Source organism: Lissotriton helveticus, chromosome 12 (genome assembly GCF_964261635.1).
Source record: "Lissotriton helveticus chromosome 12, aLisHel1.1, whole genome shotgun sequence".
Taxonomy (NCBI): Eukaryota; Metazoa; Chordata; class Amphibia; order Caudata; family Salamandridae; genus Lissotriton; species Lissotriton helveticus.
The window spans coordinates 680,574,762-680,593,409 of record NC_136073.1 but is presented as its reverse complement, the minus strand read 5'-3'; the positions used below and the strand labels follow the sequence as shown (position 1 = coordinate 680,593,409).

At 46.7% G+C, this 18,648-nt stretch overlaps 1 protein-coding gene across 2 annotated transcripts in view; it reads right to left on the bottom strand.

Moving 5' to 3' along the window:
- PDPR (pyruvate dehydrogenase phosphatase regulatory subunit) overlaps positions 1 to 18,648 on the bottom strand; it is a 795,794-nt gene that overhangs the window by 436,902 nt on the left and 340,244 nt on the right. For both annotated transcript variants that reach the window (XM_078670675.1, XM_078670676.1), the window contains exon 8: positions 16,851 to 17,000. In XM_078670675.1, the coding sequence (XP_078526801.1) occupies positions 16,851 to 17,000 (150 nt within the window). The remainder of the gene's footprint in view (positions 1 to 16,850; positions 17,001 to 18,648) is intronic.

Genomic DNA, 18,648 nt, shown 5'->3' with positions numbered 1-18,648 from the left:
TTACTCAATTTGAAATGCTTTGCCTGGAATGTACAGGGGCTCTGCACAATGATACGACTTCATAAGGTGCATGCTTATTTGGTGCAGTGGGGGGTTCATATAGCGTTTCTCCAGGAAACTCACATTAATCAAACTGAGGGGTTAGCATTGAAGCGCAGATGGAGGGGACAACTTTATTACACAACGTACTCCGCTTTTGCGAGGGGGGCCTTGATATGGATTAGGGCGGGAGTCCCATTTCAGCTGATCCAACAATTGGCGGATCCGGACGGGAGGTTTGTGGTGGTGACAGGTCGTCTTAATGGTGTAGACGTGACGCTGAGTAGTATTTATGCCCCCAATGTGGACCAGATTTCCTTTTTCAGCAGTCTGTCGGGGTAGTTAGCACCGTACTTAACTGGTTCAGTATTGATGGGAGGGGACTTCAACTCTATAGCGGACACTGAGATAGAAAGGTCCCATCCCCCGATGCCTGAAGCCCCTATATACAGATTATCCAAGGCTAGGCGAGACTGTCAAAATGATTGGGGATTGGTGGACAAGTGGCACGCACACCACCTGGAGGAGCAGGATTATTCTTACTTTTCTGCACTACACAAATTACATGTGCGGCTTGACGCGATGTTATGTACCCCTGGCGTCCATGCTAGAGTGAGCCACAGTGAATATCTCGCCAGAACATTGTCAGATCATAACCCTTTACTGGTTAACATACAATGGGCCCGGGAGAGGCCTGTGATACCAACCTGGCGGTTACAACCGGAGGCACTAGAGGACTCTGTCTTCCGCGAGGAAATTAGGGCGGGTATAACTCAATACTTTAATGAGAATGAGAGCACAGCATCGATACGGACGCTGGAGTGGGATGCCTTTAAGGTGGTGGTGCAGTTTTATGTATACCTAAAATGGTGGGGGTGAGGAAGACACTCTAGTGACATACAGACGGCAGAACATCGATTGCGAACGGGAGAGAGTCCGCCCAGAGAACCTAGATGCGCAAGGGGAGGTTTCGGAAGCTAGGGAGGCGGTAGCCGCGCAGGAAGAAAGGCTGCGCTGCTTTGATCATCTGTCGTATCTGGTGAGGGTGCACGCAGAAGGGCTTCAGTTGAAGGAAATTGTGACGATGGTAGAGGTCGAGTAAAAGGCATCGCGCTAAAGTTGAAGTTGAGCCATCGCACTTATCGAGCAGTACCATTGAATTATAAACAGTTTGTTGCCGGAACCCGCTGGGACCTGACAGCGACCCTCTAGCGGTCGAAACCATTTTCAGCTAGGCAAAAATTAAACAGACAGATTCCGCCGCCAAATACCGTTTGGCATGTTAAAGACTGCCCTAAAGAGTGACCTCGAGTGATGAAACAGAGGGAACTACTAACCCTGATGAATTTAAATGAGCCATGACTTCAAATAGAAAGGTCATTCTGAGCCTTTTCTTTGGAAGGTCCAGTGAGTCAGTTCATTACAGACAATTGACAAAGCCCTGATGAGAGTCCAGGAACTGGTTTCCTGGTCTTAAAACGCGTCGCACATCTGCGGGTGAAAACCAACTAGCATTGGCTACTCCAAAAATTAGTCTTTATTTGGCAATTGTGCTCCCGCTTTGACTTTGTCCTTTCTTTTTGGATATAGATTTACTGAATATAAAAAGAAAAATATAAATGCTTGACGTTTGTTTGAATAATGTTATGTCTTTTTGAGATGTATGATGTTTATTTAATTTATTTTTGGAATGTAAATATATGTTTGTAAATAGCATTGTATATTGATGTAATTAGATTGAATGTATATGTTTCCCCCTTTTTGCTTGAAATATGAAAAAATAGATCAAAAAATCATAAAATAGATGGGTATAAATAAAAATACCGGATCAAACGTAAGAAATTTGGTTTTGATCCTTGTCCTAAAAAAAATGTTGTGAAAATTAATTTGGGTTGGGCAAATTTTGTTATTTGCATCGTTATAATAGGGTCGAGCCTACCCCATGCCCCATATGGACCTAGCTCCTTAGCTTTACGAAGGGGATAAAGTGGGCATGTTATTGGCGTGGCTGGCTGACCCGCTGACCTGTTCATGGAATATTACGCTGAACTCTACTGTAGCAAATTGCACGCCGACTGGGGATGCTATAGGGGATTTCCTGACTGAGTTGCCGTTGCCCCAACTGGAAGAGGAGCTAGCGGACTTATTCGGAGGGGAAATTACGATAGGAGAAATACGGGGCGCAATTAAGCATATGGCACGTAACAAAACACGGGGGGTGGATGGGTTACCCGTTGAGTTCTATTCGATATACGTTGACTGCTTAGCGCCACGGCTATTAGCGGTATTCCAAGAGGCACGCAGGTGGGGAAGTTACTGGCTACTACTAGGGAAGCTATTATTATACCACTGCTGAAACCTGAGAGGGATCCTTCAGATAAGACGGCCTATCGCCCACTATCAATGTTAACCACTATTATAAAATCCTGAGTAGGATACTGGCGACCCGACTCCTCCTGTGCATGGTGCGCCTGATCCACCAGGACCAGGCGGGATTTATCCCTACACGGAATACATCCATCAGCGTGCGACATTTGCTTCGCATTTGGGGGGAAGATCACAGCTGCGTGCCCTCTGCAACGGTTCTTTCAGTTGACAATGAAAAGGCTTTTGATAGCCTGGAATGGCCGTATTTGGTCTAGGTTATGCGAGTCATGGGTCTGGGATGGATGGAGATCCTTTATAGATCGGTGACGGCTCGAGTGCGGACGGGCGCAACGGTTTCCTCCTCCTGCTCGGTTGGACGGGGCACGCAGCAGGGGTGCCCACTTTCTGCTTTGCTATTCGCATTGGCCATCGAACCGTTGGCCGCACAGTCTAGGACAGGGAGGCCTACCTTGGCCTGGGATTGCGCTGGGACATGCAATATATATTGCTTTATGCGGATGACTTACTCATGTTCCTGGCTAATACGGAGGAAGCTCTGAAGGGGGTGATGTCTTTACTGCATGCATTTGGTGCGGCTTTGGGACTCTGGGTGAATTGGGCGAAGACCTGCCTATTCCCTGTAGATGCATCGATGTTGAACCCTACCCAGACAGAGGGTACACGATGGGAACCTCTCTGCTTGCTTTACCTTGGAACTAATATTTATTATAAGCAGGAAGACCTGTTAGAGGGTAATATAGGTAGAGCTATGAGATGAATTAAGGGTAGTTTGGCGTTCTGGAGTACTCTGCCATTATCAGTATTAGGTCTGGTGGCACTCCTGAAGATGGAAGCGCTCTCCCGGTTGCTGTATTATTTTAGAACAGTGCCGATCTGGATACCAAGCTCATTATTCAAAACAATAAGATCACTGGTAGGTGGATTCCTGTGGAGGACCGGCAGACGGCGGGTGGCCTTGGCCACAATGATACGACCGCAAGCTGAAGGGGGGTGGGCAGACCCTGGTTTTGAATTTATTACTTTGCGGCCCAGCTGCAGTGGCTCACGCAAGCAGTGGCTAGGGAGTTTAGGGGCCCAGACGGTCCGATGGGTCGGTGGATGCCACTGCATGTGTTGTCCTTTAATATACTTCATCAGCGACTGCACCTTGGGTCGCTAACTCATGCAGAACGGACGCTGAGGCTATGCTGGAATCGGAGCCATAACAGAGGTGGGATTGCCCAACCATATGCTACGGAGATTCCTACTGCTCTTCCAAATGGGGGGATTGGACTGCTCAAGCTACGTGGGAGGACTTAGGAATACAAGTAGTGGGAGAATTATATGAAGATGGCACACTTCTATCATACCAGGCCCTGCGAGATAGATATGGCCTCCCCAGGGTGATTTCCTATTGCATTCAACCCTAGTGTCAGCAATTCAGCGTCACTGGGGAGGTGGGTTGTTGGAACCACAGAAGTCTATGGTATGCTAATATGTGGCGATGGCAGCGGGAACCTTCAAAGCTATTACATGTCTCTATAGACAAATGGTGCGTAAAGGGAGGACGCCCCTGAGCCAATTACAACGGAAATGGGAGGCAGACCTTGGCAAGGAGATTCCAGAGACAACGTGGGCCCGATTAGTTGAGAGAGTGTGGAAGTGCACGCGCAAAGCCAGGTTCCAACTGATTCACTTCTATATCTTACATAGGGCATACTTAACCCCGGATAAGATCAACAGGTATTTTAAAGTAGACACTGCCCAGTGCCCGCGTTGCAATTTAGTGGGGGCGGAGTTTCACTATATGATGTGGAGTTGCCCGCAGTTGGGAACATACTGGGAGGAGGTGGTTAGTGTGCTCTGTGAGATTACAGACCGACAGATAGAGCCGGACATAGCTTAGTACACTGGTTTCCGCATTCACCTAGAACAAAAGTCACAAGTAAGTTTTTTGATTTGGGGTTGCTGTTGGCCAAAAGGGATCTTATGGCGCACTGAAAATCTAGGCAAGGCCCAGCATTGCAAGATGAAAGGCAGAATTACTTAAGTGGGCAACCAGTGAGAGCACAGTTAGGTTCCGGCAAGCTAAGAGAACTAATAATGATAAAGCACTGGAGACTGCGAAGGCTGGGATGCCTTAGTTGTGTTACTACAGATCCCTGAGGCAGAGTCAAATGGAGACTCGGCACTGAATGAACCACTGAAGGCACCCCAGACCTATGGAGAATAGGAGGGGCTCCGCACATTCCTGGTTGGCACTGCTATAAAAATGGGGAATGTCAGATTGGAATGAGCAGTCTGGAGGTTGATGTGCTACATTAATCTAGAATAATACAGCATATTGTTGTTTTCTTTATGTGAATGATGAACACACCACTGGCAAGGGGTGGGGAGGGTAATAGGAGAGGGACTGGCTTTACTTTTACACATCGATACGAATTTCAGTTGAATCGCAGAGTCCTGTTTTGAAAAGGGGCAGATAATACCTATAAATGTGATTGCAGAATGTTCTAAGGTAGATGGGACATGAGAGATCGCTCTACAATAATGGAACATACGGTGATATAAATGTATAAACAGATATGCCTACAAACAGCATGATAGAATTGTCATCAACGTGTGTCCTGAATTCTATTATTGTAATGTAAATACCAGATGTCTGATGTTGGAGAGAAATCAATAAAAAAAACATTAAATAACATTTTTTTATTAATGAGACATGGGATGGTTCCATGCCCAACCTCTCCAAAATCGGCCATCATTTTTTATGGATGACACAGTCGAAGTCCGCGGACAAATCCACAAAGGCCAGGTAGAGAGGGCCCCTTTTCGCTTTAGTATATTTGGCAATAGTTAATTCTAAATTTAGGCACTGATTTATAGTGCCCGAGCCCTTGCGGAACCCATATTGTATATTACTAACAATAGAATAATTATCTGCCCAGTCCTGCAATCTAGAAAGGAGTACTCTTCCAATTATTTTGACCGTAGAGTCTAAAAGCGAGATAGGCCAATAGCACACCGGGTTGTGCCTATCCCCCTTTTTAAAAATCGTAATCAGACTTGATTCACTCCAGGTGGGAATAAGGCTGGTTGAGATACAGGCATTAGTAACTTTTGTCAAAATGGGTCCCCAAATTCCGAAACTAGGGGCGTACTGACCAGAAGTGGGGGAACTCCTGAATGCGGTAACAGATAGGGAGGTGGACTTTGATATGGCGGCATGTCTACTGCTCTGGTTCCCTCATACTAGGAAAACGAAAATTACGAGTAAATTTATTGATCTGGGACTTATGTTAGCTCAGAGAGAGATAACTTGGCACTGGAAGTCTAAAGAAGGCCCTTCAGTGAGGAGATGGATGAAAGAGCTGTTGAAATGGGCAGGCTGTGAAAGTATTATCAGAATGCGACAAGCCACAAGAACTGGCAAGGAGAGTTGCTTGGAAATGGCGAGAGCTTGGGAGATGGTGGTCCAGGCATTGCGTGATTACATGATAGAGGAGGAAGTGGAGGAGCAATGATTGAGGAGGACTCCATGTAGATTTAGTGACTGTAAACAACTCCTGATGAGTAGCGAGCTCCAGTGTTCGTACAGACTGAATGCGCCCGCATTAGCAGCAGTTGCAGGGGGGGGGGGTTCGGGGAGGTAGTTAAGCATAGTGACGCAGATTAGATCCGGAGGATAGAACTTAGGACTGACCCATGTTCAGGGGGGGCTCCTGAGAAGTAGGCAGGCACTCCGGTAGTATTACTAGGGGGACCCAGGTGGAGGACTCTGGAGTGATATGGGTGGGACTGCATTGGGGAGGGTAAGAGCTGCTGATGGAGTCCCCGTGAGACCTCTGTATCTGCTGGATGATGCATGGAGGGGGGGATTTTAGGGGAGTAAAAGCAGATACTGAATAGAAAAGCTGACCGAACACCCGGAAAGGGAGTACACTGGGGCACCCTCTTGAAGGACGGAAGTTCTGGCGCGCCGCCCAGCCTCCGGGATGTGGGCTGAATGGCTGTGTACGATACATACGTCACTTTCATTTTTTGTGATACTGTAAGTGTACTGGTTGGCCTATTTTGAGGTCTTGTTTCTAATTCTGCAATAAAAATAAATTAAAAAATAAAATAAAATGGGTCCCCAAAAAATAATATGTTTGAAAAGGTCCACGGGGATGCCGCCTGGGGCCTTACCACTCTTGCTCATTGCGATTGCCTCAATTTCATTAAGGTCTAATTTAAGATGTGAATGGTAATTTACAGTCTGGTATTCTACCCAACCCCGCCAAATCATTACTACTGGTTTCAGGACAGGTTGCAGAGTATAATTTAGAAAAATGATCAACCCATTCACCCTTAGAAACCGCTATCTCTATAGTTGCCCCCCTGGATCAGCTAAAAAGGGAGCATTGACCGCTTTCCAAAACGCTGAAGAATCTTTCAATTCTGACGCAGCTATCAGGGCATTCCATGCCTCCTCCTTTAAAAAAATGTTTTCCTTGCTTTTAAGGTACATCTATAAGCGTTTCTGGCTTCTTTTATTTCTTCACAATTTTTAACCTGTCTATGCAGTGCAAGTTTGAGTTTGGAGTGGGCTTTCGAGCAACTAGAATCAAACCATCCTTTATTTTGAAAGGTTTTCTTATTCGAGTTTACGTGAAGGGTTTTACCAATGAAATCTACTATTTCAGAAAAACCCTCCACTATTTCCGACGCGGGATGGTCATCTCCTAAACATTTTTTAATGGCTTCACTACAGTTAGAGGTCACCTTTCTCATAAAAGGCTCCGGATCGATTTTTTTCCAGCTCAGCGCATAGCCATTTTGTCTAACCAGTTTAACATCGTTAGCAAGGTGAGTGGACGAAACCTTCCCTTTAACTAGTCTATAATCAACCTTAACTCCAATACTCTGCGGGAAATGATCGCTAAGGGAAATATCATGAGTTTGGAAATTTGTGACTCTAGAGGCATGTCTGGACGAAATTAGAATAAAGTCTATGGTAGAAGACAGACCTCGTCCATTAAACTTTGGGCTGAAGGAGACCGGGGTGCGGAGACCGGGGTGCTGCATAAATTATTTGCAATGCCCATATCTCCAGTAAACATAATATCGTTTATAATATCTCCAGGTCCAGAATGTTTAAAGTGAGGGCAGCTAATTTCTTTATTATAGCCCAGACCACAGACACCAGTGTCCAAATAGTGGCATAAATTGATGTTAAAGTCTCTGCCCCAAACTATAAACAAATCTTTAGTCGAGGTCGCCTGAATCTTTGTAATAGGATGGGATATGGCCCCCAGCACTTCACGTGGGGCATTGTTATAAAAATTCACTACAACTATACCAATTGTTCTGTCCAAATCCACCCCTATTATTTGAAAGCAACGATTAGCTGCCAGTGTTACAATATTAATTGTAATACAACCAGAGAACCAAGGGTCTATGATAAATGGATCTATTCATGCATTCAATAGGCGCTACTGTAATTGAATCAGTAGAGAATACAGAAATTCCTAATGAGCCTAAACATGAAGTACACAACAAAGAACTAAGATCGAGAACACAGGTGATTATCAGTGAGACTCAAGAAAATGTGGATTCCCATCAAATGTCTTATAATGATCTATATTCTCATCTGGTCATCCATGGACATGGGGCGGGCTGTCTGTAGATCATCGAGACCATCTCCACTCCCACTCTCCAACAGGAGTCCGTGAGTCTAGCCCACAATCACTGTGCTGACCAAGAAGTAGATAGAGTAAATATGGGAATCAGTGCAGTGCAAAAGAAAAATGTGGGACCTCATGGCCATGAGGAACCGCTCGATCTCCTCCGACGTCGCGCGCGGCCTAGGGACCGGAGGGTATGGGGCCGGACGCGACGCCTGCGACTCAGACGGAGCCGCGTGGGCGGTGCCACCTGAACCCCCGGCCGCGTCGTGTGAGCGTCGGGGGGGGGGGGGGGTAGTCGGAAGAGCGAGGACGTCTCTTCGACTTCTTGTGCTTACCCGACGACTTCAACCCTGAGGAGTGATGTCGACTCCCGGAGCTACGATGGCTCCGCTCCCACGACCGGTCCCTCGACCTCTGTCCGGACCGGGACCTCTCGCTTGCGGGACCGCCTAGCTTTCGAAGTCAGGGCCCGGCAGTCGGAACAGGTCTTGTCGTCGTGGTGGACGCCGAGACAGTGGAGACTCCGACGGTGAGGGTCGGTGACCGACATCAGTCGGTCGCAGTCCTCACAGGGTTTAAAACCTGGCATCCCTATCGGCACCGTTCGGAGTCGAAGACTCGAAAAAGAAATGATCAAAAGGGATCAAAAAGTTTAGTCAAAAAAGACTAAGGTACCACTTTTTCCGGATCTGCGCTGCTGGCGCGGAAAAAAGAAGAACTGACCTCAGCACGCGGAAGCGGCGTCTAAGTACTCCGACGACGTCATCACGGCGCCGACGACGGACACGGAGCCGCAGACGACGCCTACCGACGCGCAAGGGTACTGCTACGCAAAAAAATTCCGGATCCAGTCCGACGCCTGGGGATATTCTAAGGTAAGGAATCTATCACTAACGTGTCTCTTTCAGATACTGGGGTCGACGTCGTCCAGAGACTGCGCCGGGAGCGACACCCTTGGGGTCAGCACCAGCGGAGGAGTCGCGAGGTCGACTGGCGACGGCCCGGATCCAGGCCTGGATCCTGCGGAGCCCTGCGGCGTCTGGACCGGAGTCGTCAACGGCGCGGTGGCCGAAGCACCCGACGGCGCCGGGGCTGGAGCCGCCGGCCCGCTAGGGCTCCCAGTTGGACCCGCGGGGCCTGAAGGCACCTCAGCAGGTTCCGACGGACGAAAGCATGACCTCATGGCCGAGAGGAACGCGCTGACCTCCTCCGGTGTCGCGTGCAGCCCAGGGACCGGCGGGTATGGAGCTGGACGCGGCACCTGCGGCTCAGACGGAGCCGCGTGGGCGGTGACGCCCCGGCCGCCTCGCGCGAGCTTCGGGGAGTCGGAAGAGCGATGACGCCTCTTCGACTTCTTTTTAGAATGCCTCAACTTACCTTAGGACTTAGAGCCCGACGAGTGATGGTGGCTCGTCGAGCGGGGATGACTGCTGCTCTGCGACCGGTCCCTCGACTTCCTCCTCGACTGGGACTTCGAGTGGCGCGGAGTCGACTGCCGGAACTCGAGCAGCGTACGGAACCGCTCCCGTCTAGCCTTTGAGGTCAAGGCCCGGCAGTCTGGGCAGGACTTGTCATTATCGTCGGCCCGAGGCAATAAAGGCACCGACGGTGGGGGTCTGTCACCGACATCAATCGGTGACAGTCCTCGCAAGGTTTAAAACCAGGCATCCCTAGCGGCACCGCGAGTCGAGGGTCGACTCGAAAAGTGATCAAAAGAGATAAAAAACTTAGTCAAAAATTGACTGGAGTACTGCTCTTCCCGGATCTGTGCTTTCTGGCACAGAAAAAAGAAGAACGGACGTCAGCGCGCGAGGTTGGCGTCTAAGTACTCCGACGATGTCATCCCGGCGAACATGACGCCGACGACGGACGCGGAGCCGCAGACGACGCCTAGCGACGCGCAGGGATACTGCTGACGAAAACTTTCTGGATCCAGTCGGACGCCTGGGGATATTCTAAGGTAAGGAATCTAACACTAACCTGTTTCTTTCAGATACTACGTTTGGCTAACCTCGTAACAGAACTGCTAATGTATCTGTTTATAAAATTGATAAGACTTTGAAATCAAAAAAACATTAATATACTCAGAGGCCGCCTCTAGAGGGCACCAGCCCTCAGCTGAATGGTTTGACCTGCTGGCCTCTTACTTCCAGAATAAAATTACAACTAGTCAAGCAAGCGTGCATTTAGACTTTTAGGCAACTAACTTACCTCCTGAGGTAGCAAACTAGTGAGTCTATCTCTGGGATGCCAACGTTATCTAATTTCCTCCGTATTGCCTTGTAGAATTAATTGGGCATTAAAAGACTTAAATCAGTGTCCCCATCTGACCCAGGCCCTTCCAGTATACTTGCAAAGGTGGCACTAACTATCAATACCATAGCAAACAAAGTGCTGATTGCCTCATTGTCATCTGAACGGTTCTAGTGCAACGGAAAAGAGCAACAATTCTGCCCTTGCTCAAAAACCTTAGGCCAATTAAATCCTAGCTAATTACAGTCCAATCTCCCTTCTCCCTGCTCTCTCGAAAGTACTGGAAAAATTTATAAACTTGCTACTTTCACAATACTTTGAAAATAATAACCTTTTGCACCAGAGTTAGTCTGGGTTAAGACCTAACTTCAGCACTGAGACAACCCTGACAGAAGTTGCCAAGTTCATTAAGGACACCCTAGATAAAAGAGGGAAGGCCACCTTGATAATGTTGGACCTATCGGCGGCCTTCAATACTGTCCCCCACTCCAGATTTCTAGCTCGACTCCAATCAACTGGCATTGGTGATACAGCTCTGAAGTGGCATATTTCCTTTGTGGAGGAAAGAAGTCAGGAATAACGGATGCCCTCTTTTCTTCCAAAGTACACATGCTGTCTGTTGGCGTGTCTCACGGTTCAGTTCTCAGTCCCACACTACTTAATGCCAATATTACGCCTTTAGCAGTGATAGCAGAAACCTTAGGGGCCAAAGTAATCTCAAATGCTGACGACACCCAGCTTCTGTTTAACTGTTGAAAAGAAGAGCAGATTGCTGGAGAGGCTTTTAAAAATCTTTCTCACGTGTTTCACTGGATGTCCATCAATCAATGGAAATGTAATCCTAACAAGACTGAGATTTTATTTGTTGGCCCTATCTCACCAGATTCATGGAGGATCTTCTGGACGAAGGATGCCCCCTCCTTAGCCCCTAACAGGGCACTGTTAGGAATCTAGGTATCATATTTGATAGCGCCCTTTTGCTTAAATCACAAATCCTGCTGGTTTTGTTCTGGGTTCCTACAAATTCTGAAAAAAAGTCCAGACTGGATTATAGAATTGCCCTATATTTGGATCTTCTAGATTATCTTCTTACAAGACTTCAAGTGGTACAGAATTAGGCGCCCAAACTCTTCTTAACCTCCATTCGCGAACTCTATCTCCTCACCTGAAGGCACTCCATTGGCTGCGAATTAAAAAACTGATTCTCTTGTAAACTCTAGTCCTTGTCCACAAAGCACTGCACGCAACCGGTGCAGGCTACCTTAGAGAGAGGATTAAAGTATATGTTCCCTCCAGAAATCTTAAGTCCACTCATAGCCAGTTGGTCCAATTTCCCAAGATCCACCGAGCGAGAATTGGTGACAGGTCCGTCTCCTATATTGGGGGAGTTGTCTGGAATAAACTTCTGATGGAGTTAAGCACCACAACAGAACCATTGATCTTTAAGAAAGTTAAAAACATGGCTTTTCCAACAAGAGTAATCTGGCAGCCATTGATATGTAGGTAGCCTTGAAGCCAGCCCAGGGACACTTAAGAGTATCTATGCGTGCCTTAAATCCTATATCATCATTACAGTAGAAAGAAAGACAAAAAAAGTATATAAAATAAAATCGCCAGTACAGGCGACTGAGAAAACTAAAGGGGTTTAGTTTACCAAAAACCATTTGTGGAAAGCCTTCTCATTACTGGACTCGTATGGTCTACAAAAACCCCAGGGCTGGATGTTCCCTTCAGTAACATTCTCTCCACGTCAGATGACATGGGATAATTGTGAGAAGTTGGCCTGATATATGATGCTCACTAGTTCTAGTGATCACCTTGTATCAGTCCAAACAACCCTTATGGTGATTGGTTGTAAGTCAACCTTATAGACCTATCCTAATGGTAGCATGGACAAAGCAGTCTTAGGCTAAACTCTTTTGGCATGTGAAGCCAGCTGTTTTACCACAATATAACCCCTTGAATACCAGATGAAAGGACACCACACAGGTTATGAAAATAAACAATATATTTATTAATAACAAACAACTCTGAACTCTTTATGAGGTCAGAGGGCTAAGCACATGACAATCTCTTAAGAAAAATACGACAAGTTGCACAAAATTACAATGGTGCCCTAGGGGCACGGCAAACCATATACTAAGTAAATGGAATGTGAGAGTCGATAGAAGAAATGGAGCTGTCCAGAGGCTGCAGGACCGCTGGGACTACGCTATCCTAACCTTAGGTAAGTAATAGGAGGGACGCGGGTGCAGAGTGTGAACTCACACGCGAGATGCGTAACAACGTCTATGGACAGTACAGTTCAAGAAAAAGGTAAGTACGGACAATCCTGACTAGTTAGGACTAAAACAACTGTGGAACTGGACACTAGGAGAGTCAAGCTACCCTTGAGCACCGAAATGCTCTCGTTACCTCACCCACAGGCTGCGGGTGCATAGGTGCGAAGTTGTGTCGGGTTTCTGCGTTGAAGTCAATGGAGCCTGAAAGAAAAGATGCTGCAGGCGACCAGGAGAAAGATGTCCGGTGCGATCCAAGGGTGGATCGGTGAAGAAGGGGACCTGAAAGCAGAGGGGACAATGTTCAAAGTCACTAGCCAGTGACTGGAGTGGAACCAGGAAGGAACCAGATGTCGTCGTCGCGATCAGGTGAAGAGTGGACGCTTGACTCTGCAGCCACGTGGACCAGGAGGTGTCTTGGACAACCAGGATGGAGGCACGAGCTGTCCCACGCAGGCTCTCGCTGTCGGCGGTGTTGGTTCCGGATTCGGCGTCAACAGGCCTTGGCAAAGGCAACACACGCGATGAGTGGAAAAAGCGTCTGGTGCGGACTAGGAGAGTCCGGGGTGCCCCTCTTTTGGAAGGGAGCAAGGGCCAGTCTGGAGCAACCAGACCAGCAGCAAAGATTTCAAAGTTCGTCGTCTAGGAGGTCACTAGCCAGCCGGCAAGTGACCAGACAACGCGTCGAGCAGCAAACAAGCAGAAGGGCCCCACGCAGATCTCGTGGAAGCTGGAGGGCTGATCTTCGGTGCAGGGGCTGCTCGGGGCTGGGGCTTCTCAATCCCCAAAGCACTTGCTCGAGTTTACCTCGGGAGTCGTGCTGGAAGCGAAGTGCAGTTTCTTTCAAGATGGCCGGTCCCACGTGTCTCGTCGCACCCAAGGATCTCAGCTGTGCTGCAGATGTGAGTTGAGGTCGGAGAGGTCCGGGAATCCGGGTCTCGTCGGGCTCTGAAGTCTGGATCCTCGAGGGAAGACGACAAAGTGAAGCCGCTGGACGCTTGATGGTGCCTGCAGTTGCAGGGTGGACACTCCTTGCCCACAAGGGAGATTTCTTCAGTCTTCTGTGGAGCAGAACGTCGAAGTCCAGAGTTTCTTCTTGTAGAGTAGTTCAGGATTAATCTAACTTGGAATGGGACCAGCTCCTACCTTCATCCTGCTAAAGGGGGCTGTACTGGTGACTAGGTCCCTCCCCTGGGTGGGACCAGGAAAGGGGTGGTTACACCCCCTATCCTTTGTCCGGTTTCGCGCCAGAGCTGGGGCAGGGATGCCCCAGCAACTGGTTTGAACCGGTGTATGCACAGGGCACCTTGTGTGCCCCAGGCATGTCTACTTCCTTTCAGGCCTATCCTACCCAATACACAAAATCCTGTCTGGGGTGGTGCTAGCACCTCCCAAGGCAGGAAACCCTTTGTCCAAGCCGCCCTCGCTGGAAGGACTCCCAGCAGCAGGAGGTCAGACTTGTGTCTGTGGTGGCAGGATCCATTTTGTGATGCCAAGGCTCGAGTTAACTTTAACCGGGGTTCACAGTTACATACATGTTGTGTCCCTCTAGAAGGGTGGAATGCTACCCCAGTCGCCAAAATTGGCGAGGGGGTAGTATTCCAATTCGTATGACACCTTACTCGACATGTTTTGATAATGGTTTACCAGAGTTAGCATTCCACCGCGAGGATGATAATGCACTTAAGAGTATATGGTATAGCGTTATCATGGAACAGCTATTAGGACTTTGTTCCGCAAGCTGCAGACGGGCTCAGCTCATGCCAGAGCACCATCTCACATAATTCCAAGCACACTGCCTTCAGGATTGATAAGGCCTGCCATAGGAGTGACTGATAGGAATATATGTGTCCATTTTAGGGTTAGATATAGGTATACTATATCTATAGCAAAGGGTGATTACACCACCTTGCCCCAGCCGTCTTAGTAGCCAGTTGTGTCAGATTTGGATGGCCAGCCAGGGGTGGCATAATACATGCTGCAGCCCCTGGTTGGCCCTGGGTACACTTATGCCCTGGGTACCTAAGGTACACTGTACAGGGACTGATAAGGTGACTCAGTATCCAATTAGATATGTACCTAGGGTACATGGAGTCCATTTTAACAGAGAGAGCAGGAAGCCTGGGGTCCTGAATAGCAGGATCCCAGGCCAACTAAGTCAAAAACCAGCAAAACACTAGGCAAAAAGTTGGGGGTAACCATAGTTCCACCTTCCTACAATAATCCTGTGCCTTAGTTTTAATTTATTGAAAGGCTTCCGATGGCTGGAAACACATTTGAGGACTGACCTGTATTATCTTGATGAAAATGACTGATTCTGACCTTGTTGTTTTCCTTGGAAGACCCTTTATGTTCAAGGATTGAAATGGGTCATCCCAATAAAATGAATTTTAATGGATAGCGTTTAGCCTTCAGCCTCAGATTTGTTGACTTAAATTAGTACCGAAGTTGAACGTTCTTCGGATTCTAGAAAGTTCTATTGTATTGTTTCTACTTGAACCCCTGCCTTGTCCATATTTAGCATGTACTTCTGATCTTCTTGAAAACATTTTACACAAGAAGAGGATAGTGAAATTCATGCCAAAGATGCACACCTAAGTTGTGCAACATTAAGTTAGCCGCAAAAACAGAGCAATCATCATCACAATGTGGCCTGTCAAACTGCACAAAATATCCTTGCTCTAAGGAGGTATGCATTTGTTGTCAAGGGGCCCGATTGATGAGGGTTTGTTGAAAAGCTTCATCCATATTTCTACCGCTTGCTTTAAGAAATTAGGATTCCTTGTAAAGAGAAGTCTCCATTTTGGGAATGTAAGAGGCCACTAGAACCAACATAATTCTTGGTAGGCTAAGAGTGCCAAATTTTTCTTGGTATGTTGCATATTTTCCACACTAAATCATTCTCCAAATCAGCAAGTGATTCCCTGGGAGAAATGTCCAGGGGAGCCCTGAGAGATGAACAGGCATCAGTAAGGAACAAATGCCCAGTAAGGAACAGATGTCCCTCTGAGAAGCTCACACATTTGAGCAAGGTGGAGAGGATAATGGCCATCCTGCCCCCATGGACCCACCAGGCCAATGATGTTGGGTCACAAAATTCAACTTCGAAACCTCATTTTACTGACGGGATCCTTCAAAGGAGACCTTATTACCCTAGCTTCATGTTGGAGACGCACATCAGGCACAATCACAGAGCTGGAAGCTTCCAGCTCTGAGCTGGCTAGAGATGCCGATGTGCACCACTCGTGATCACAGCAGTTCTGTACTTCAATGAGAGCAGGATCTCTTTACACCACCAATCCACTGAGCACTTGCATGTACCTCCAAGGAAGACACGTTTGTCCTGTGCTTTGAAACCAAACCTACTCTGTATAACCAACAAATAGTTTTTAAAGGATCTCAAAATGACAGTAACAAAGGGAGCAGAAAAAGACCAGATAGCTATTCCCCCAAACAAGACAAACTGTCAGTTGCACAAAATCCATCCTTTGAAGTCCGAATGCTGCAGCATTTGTTGCACGGTCCATTAAGGAAGAAGGGAAAGTGTTTGGGGGGGGAGAAGACGAAGAACAAAGTAAAAGCTGTGGTAGGAGAAGATTCCTTCTGCTTTTCTAGTACATAACTTTGAGACAACTATTGGCCATTCACTTGGAACAATGAGGCCCAATTACTTGGGAATGGGAGAGTGTCAATGCCTACAAATATAACATTCAATGGAAAATCTTCTATAGACCAAACTACTTTCACTATGACCACAATATTCTAAATCGTCACTTTCTGGTGAAGTAAAATGCACTTCCTGATATCTCACAAAACACCAGTACAGGGGTGGATTGGGCTGAAGTCTGATTATATGTCCGTATCAAAACACTCACGGGATACAGTAAATATGTGGGTTCATGATGGAATAATATTTATGGAGTCCATGTTTTGCTTAGCCACTAGTGATGCATCGATGTGAAGTGCTTTCCTTTCTAATAATCAACTGCACCTGCAAGGTATTTTGTGTTTACTTGAGGGAAATCTAGTCCATGACCCGGTGCCTTTATATTCCTTATCGCATTCCCATTCCAATGAGATCTCAACCTCCAACAATTGTTCCCTCATTAACCCTCATCATTCTCTTCAGTCTTCTAATCCACTCTCAGTCGTACAGTAAGCCCAATAAGCTTGTGATACTGATTAGTCATGCCCTGTTTTTCTCTCAGTGTTCTTCTGAAACCACATTTGACCCTTCACATACCAAAATGATCCCAGTCCTCGTGCAGGTTCTGAATCTCCTGTTGATTGCGACCCTCCGCAAAGATGGGTTTTGGATTCTTTTCAAAGCCACCTGACAGGATACCCCCTTGCCAGCTCCGAATATATATCCTTCCATCTGGATCCACAATGGCTGCAAGAAATTGAAAAGGGGAGAAACTGAAACAGAGAGAACCAACGTTATTGGTGCCTCAACAGACAAGAAAGCAACTGGGAACTCCAGAAAGACAGGCAAGTCAGAATAGGCGTTCCCCACTTTCACTCCAGACTTTCCAGCACACTGCTGATGCAGTGTTCAAGCCTTAAACAGAGACAAAAAAACTCCTATCCTCCCTGAGAGTTCATCATACAGCTTGCAAGACAATGAAAGATTACATTTCAACATCAAACGTGATGGAACTTGAACAGCTCAGTCATTAAAAGATCTCAAAATATTCTATAGCAATACAATCATGATACTCTATAAGTATCAACATGCCCTCACTATTAAACTAATACAAATTAATGGTGCTAGGAGTGTTGCTTCTTTCTGTTGCTGGTTAAAAGGGCTAAAACCACGTTCAACAGCTAGCCTTCATCAAATGCTTGTTTAGAAATCACTACAATTTCACTTTGGATCTCTATTGTGAGGTCACCAGGAATTTTGCGGCAGCATTCTTCGTTGGCACTAGTCTACCTCCTTCTTTTTTATATTCATGAGGCAAGACTCCTTTCTTTCTCCTTAAGAATACAACACATTTATTCTGGCAATATTTTCATCTGCTTGTGCTTCAAACATTGTGTACGTGAAAAAGATAAATTCTGAATATTTTTTTGTGCTACTGGTTGCATTGCAGATAGCATCAGGTTAAAAATGGGGACCATGATTTGATACTCCATAAGCCAATTCCATGACCAACAATTTAGCTAAATGAAACAATGTTCTAATTTTGTGTTAGGAGAAAACATGCCCTTTTGCAAATTTCTCCATTGGCTATCAGGGGACAATGGTGCATGAAAACACCCTTACCTCATTGCACATCGGTCTAGCCGATTGTTGGAACTAGGAGCTATCAAAGTCAAAGCTCCTGCAATACAGTCATTTTATGTCTTTACGTATGACTTGTATATCCCTAAAACTAGCTCCAAAGCAAGAGGATATTGTACATGATGGGGTTTTACGGTGGGTTGAAGAGGAGAAAGTTGAAAAGAGTGTGAGAGTGAACGGTTTGGGGATTACCTGGCAACTGGTTGATACAGCCTTTCACTGTCTTTTTCTGGAGAACTAGAGGAGAAAAAACGATTCTTTTAGCCACCTGCACAACCACTAAATCGGCTGAAAATTGACCTCTTAAAACGATGATACTGCGGAGAAGTTTTGCATTTCTTTTCTGGCTTATATAGACAAAATTGTATATTTGCCCAGGGCTAAAACACTAGAAGGCAGACGTGGATACTAAGGAAACTTGCATGTTGGCAAGTATTAGCATGGTCTTTCCTGGAGCTCACTTGATTTTCAAACAAGTGACATACCTTGTGTTTAAATATCATGAAAGGGAGCGACATGTTGGAACTACAGGGGAAGGGGAAGGAATAGTCTGTGGTGAGCATAGTGACAGCTTCCCAAATTTAATTCTTGCGTCTGGCAAGTTATGTTTAGGTGTGGTGCCTGCATCTTAGGGACATTTGATGAGGATATTGCTAGGGTGCAGTTTGAATGTCAATGTGTCTACAAGGAATAATATCAATCCAGAGCCACAATGGACACAGGGGTTCTTTGTCAAAGCACAAGTCAATCCATG